At 32.9% G+C, this 4,197-nt stretch overlaps 1 protein-coding gene across 1 annotated transcript; it reads left to right on the forward strand.

The window, feature by feature from the left end:
* Positions 1 to 2,143: 2,143 nt before the first annotated feature.
* On the forward strand, positions 2,144 to 2,902 carry LOTGIDRAFT_176127 (hypothetical protein; the record flags this gene model as incomplete). Its single annotated transcript, XM_009066633.1, has 1 exon — positions 2,144 to 2,902. One exon carries the CDS (start codon positions 2,144 to 2,146, stop codon positions 2,900 to 2,902), a length of 759 nt encoding a protein of 252 aa, XP_009064881.1.
* Positions 2,903 to 4,197: the final 1,295 nt, after the last annotated feature.

Raw genomic sequence — 4,197 nt, forward strand, 5'->3', positions numbered from 1 at the left:
CTCCCCTCCCCGAAATCTAAAGATAAGATATCCGTAGAAGATTATATTCGATTAGCTAGTGGACTCGATGTAACGAATGATTTTAAGAAACCTTGGGTAAAAAGTTTCACCAGTGGAGTAGTTCTTCCAAAGGATGATGATAAACAAAAGAAAGTTTTTAGAAGTTATCTAAATTTCGTTAAGAGAAAAGCACCAAACAGTGAAGGAATCATGTATCCTTACAACGACGGAAAAGAATTGAACATAGATGAAAACTACGAATTTGATGATTTCGATTACCTTACTATTCAAGAAGAGAATGAAGAGTGTTAATTTTTTTGTTTTAAATGAAGTTGAATAACAATTTCCTCGTTACCAAAATCTATAAACCTATTTTTACCATCTTTAATTTCCAGATTTATATCTTTAATCATAAAGGAATTAAGTGGTAAATACGTCGTTTGAAATGGTTTCTCTATAATTCTATATCCTATCGGTACAGTGAATGTTGGAAGACTGTAAATAATCTGACGTTTGTATTTATTGAAAAATCCACCGTTTATCAAATTGCAATGTATATTTATCACATCGATATCATTCTCGATATTAGCTTTGTGTGGTGCTAAAGTGGATTGGGTGTACACTCGTTTATCAAATCCTAGTAACGTATTCAATGAATTTTCTACGTTGAAATCAACTTGACTATTATTTCTTAATATCAATTTTATTTTGTTCAGATTCAAATTACCTTCGAATTCAATATTGTTTTTGACACTTCCTCCATATTCAGATAGGTATTCGTTAATGGCTATGTATTCGTAGCTTCCTGGTAGTAAACGTATGGTTTTGAACGTAACATAAAAAATTCCACCTTAGCACAGATAGCAGCTAAAAACAGACTTTATGCCGAAGTACCTCCAGGTTTAAGAAGTGCTCCATGTTTGTCCAGTATATGCAAAACATGTCCCTTTATATCAGAAACTCATTATTTTGTAAGCAACTCTACGAATAAAAGGTACCCGATCCAGGAACATCTAACATGTGAACATTCGAATGTAATATATTTAATTTCATGCAAGAAATGCCCCAAACAATATGTAGGAGAAACTAAGAATAATTTACGAACTCGCTTTAATGCTCATAGGTCAGACATCAAATTAAAGAAAGACAAGCCTGTTTCTAATCATTTCAACCTCGACGACCATTCAATAGACGATCTCACCCTAATCCCAATTGAGCGTATAGAAATTGACTTGCTACCAAATTCTGTCAATCTAGGGAGGCCCATTGGATTGAGACATTGAATACAGCAAGACCTATAGGACTAATTATTCATCATAATGTAGGCATAGCACCCTTTGTTGTCCCGTTTAATACAACCAGCAATCGAGCAAGCAAGATAGTTCATGCCCACTATAAGAGCCTTCAAGAGAAATTCCCCCATGTCTATAAGCAGAAAATGATAGTTGCATATTCAAAAAATAAGAACTTAAATGATAATATTGTTCATAGTAAACTAAAAACAATCAGTACATAACAGATACTGTACTTCTCGCCCATCGGGCGAGTTATTTTTTCTAATTTCAGATCAGAATAAGAACAGAAGAAAACCCTTAATCCTAATTTCTAAATAAAGTGTCTGCTCCACCCTAGGCCTGTACATTTGGGAGAATCAAACCCTCCCTCCCCCGAAATCTAATTATTTGCAAAATATTAATTTCATATGTTCCTATCAACACGAATCATCTAGTTTGGCAGCTAGGGAAAATCATCTAATCTACCAATGAATTTGAGAAAGATCGAGGATGTTAATATTGCAAAATACTCTAAAGATAATTGGGAATCTTTAAGACACAAATGAGAACCTAAAAGAGATACGTTATGTCTCGGAGCTTGTTTGATAAATACAATCAAGCAATGAAAGAAGTTGTATTTCAGAATATTTCCAATAATCTAACAGCTCCTTCTTTATCTTTAAAGGGTTGGTATTATTTATATCATTACGATAAAGAAATGATTGAAGAAGAATGGTATGAAACACACCGAAAAAGAAAACGTAGAAAAAGTTTACTCACATACTCACCCTTTTATAAGATATTTTATCAGACAAAGTATTAAAGGAGGAAGAGTTTCGGCAAATCGAAAATCATTTGAAACAAATAAAATGGATGAAATTTGTAATATATTAAAGGAATACAGTGCAAGTGACTCTAATAATATAATTGATTTATTCAAAGAATATAGCGCTTGCACGAAAGATAAAACGGAGGTTCATTCGAGACTTAAAAAAATAAAATGTACTAAACTAATGGCCTTTGATGCTAACGGTTTGTACGCTTCCGCAATGTCGGATTTAGATAGCGAATATCCGAGAGCGGAAAGTGGTAGACCATTTCTACCGGAAGAAAATAAAGAATTTGTCAAGCTCTTTAATGAACAGAAATTCAGACCTAGAACTGCTATTTTAACAGTGTGGTTTGACTATCCCAAAAACATGTTCTTCCAACCGATACCAGCTAAAGATAAAATCACTTTCACGAATAAAGAAGGTAAAAAGGAAACTGGCACTAAAATCAGATTCAGAAATGGTTTCTGTCACGACGTTTTAACATCGGTCGATATTCAAGAAATAGTGAAAGCCGGTGGACGAATTATTAAAATATTAGATGGTATAGTTTACGAAGAAAATTTTAAAACTCCACCCTATAGAGATTATATTTTAATTTTGAGAGATCTAAGAAATAAATATAAACGAGAAGGTAATATCGTAGGTAGTAATTGCATGAAATTATTAGGCAATTCGTTGTATGGTAAATCTATTCAGAAGGATATAACTACATCGAGACATCTATGGAGTGAAGCGACTTTTAAAGCCAACTTCGATTCACACGTCAAAAGCTATGAAAAAGTATATGATGAATGAAGAAGAAAAAGAAATTTATTCCTCCTAAATCTACACGACTAACACATAGTCATTTGGGATCATTCGTTTTATCTTACAGTAAAAAAAATAATGAATAATTTTATTCGCGTGATAGATGGATTTTATAAGCCTGAAATATATACGGATACCGATAGTTTATACATTTCGTCTAGCAATTGGGATAAATTAAATGAAGCTGGGTTGGTGTCCGAAAATGATTATTGTCAATCTAGGGAGGCCCATTGGATTGAGACATTGAATACAGCAAGACCTATAGGACTAATTATTCATCATAATGTAGGCATAGCACCCTTTGTTGTCCCGTTTAATACAACCAGCAATCGAGCAAGCAAGATAGTTCATGCCCACTATAAGAGCCTTCAAGAGAAATTCCCCCATGTCTATAAGCAGAAAATGATAGTTGCATATTCAAAAAATAAGAACTTAAATGATAATATTGTTCATAGTAAACTAAAAACAATCAGTACATAACAGATACTGTACTTCTCGCCCATCGGGCGAGTTATTTTTTCTAATTTCAGATCAGAATAAGAACAGAAGAAAACCCTTAATCCTAATTTCTAAATAAAGTGTCTGCTCCACCCTAGGCCTGTACATTTGGGAGAATCAAACCCTCCCTCCCCCGAAATCTAATTATTTGCAAAATATTAATTTCATATGTTCCTATCAACACGAATCATCTAGTTTGGCAGCTAGGGAAAATCATCTAATCTACCAATGAATTTGAGAAAGATCGAGGATGTTAATATTGCAAAATACTCTAAAGATAATTGGGAATCTTTAAGACACAAATGAGAACCTAAAAGAGATACGTTATGTCTCGGAGCTTGTTTGATAAATACAATCAAGCAATGAAAGAAGTTGTATTTCAGAATATTTCCAATAATCTAACAGCTCCTTCTTTATCTTTAAAGGGTTGGTATTATTTATATCATTACGATAAAGAAATGATTGAAGAAGAATGGTATGAAACACACCGAAAAAGAAAACGTAGAAAAAGTTTACTCACATACTCACCCTTTTATAAGATATTTTATCAGACAAAGTATTAAAGGAGGAAGAGTTTCGGCAAATCGAAAATCATTTGAAACAAATAAAATGGATGAAATTTGTAATATATTAAAGGAATACAGTGCAAGTGACTCTAATAATATAATTGATTTATTCAAAGAATATAGCGCTTGCACGAAAGATAAAACGGAGGTTCATTCGAGACTTAAAAAAATAAAATGTACTAAACTAATGGCCTTTGATGCTAACGGTTTGTACGCTTC

The sequence above is a fragment of the Lottia gigantea genome (genome assembly GCF_000327385.1).
Source record: "Lottia gigantea unplaced genomic scaffold LOTGIsca_785, whole genome shotgun sequence".
Taxonomy (NCBI): Eukaryota; Metazoa; Mollusca; class Gastropoda; family Lottiidae; genus Lottia; species Lottia gigantea.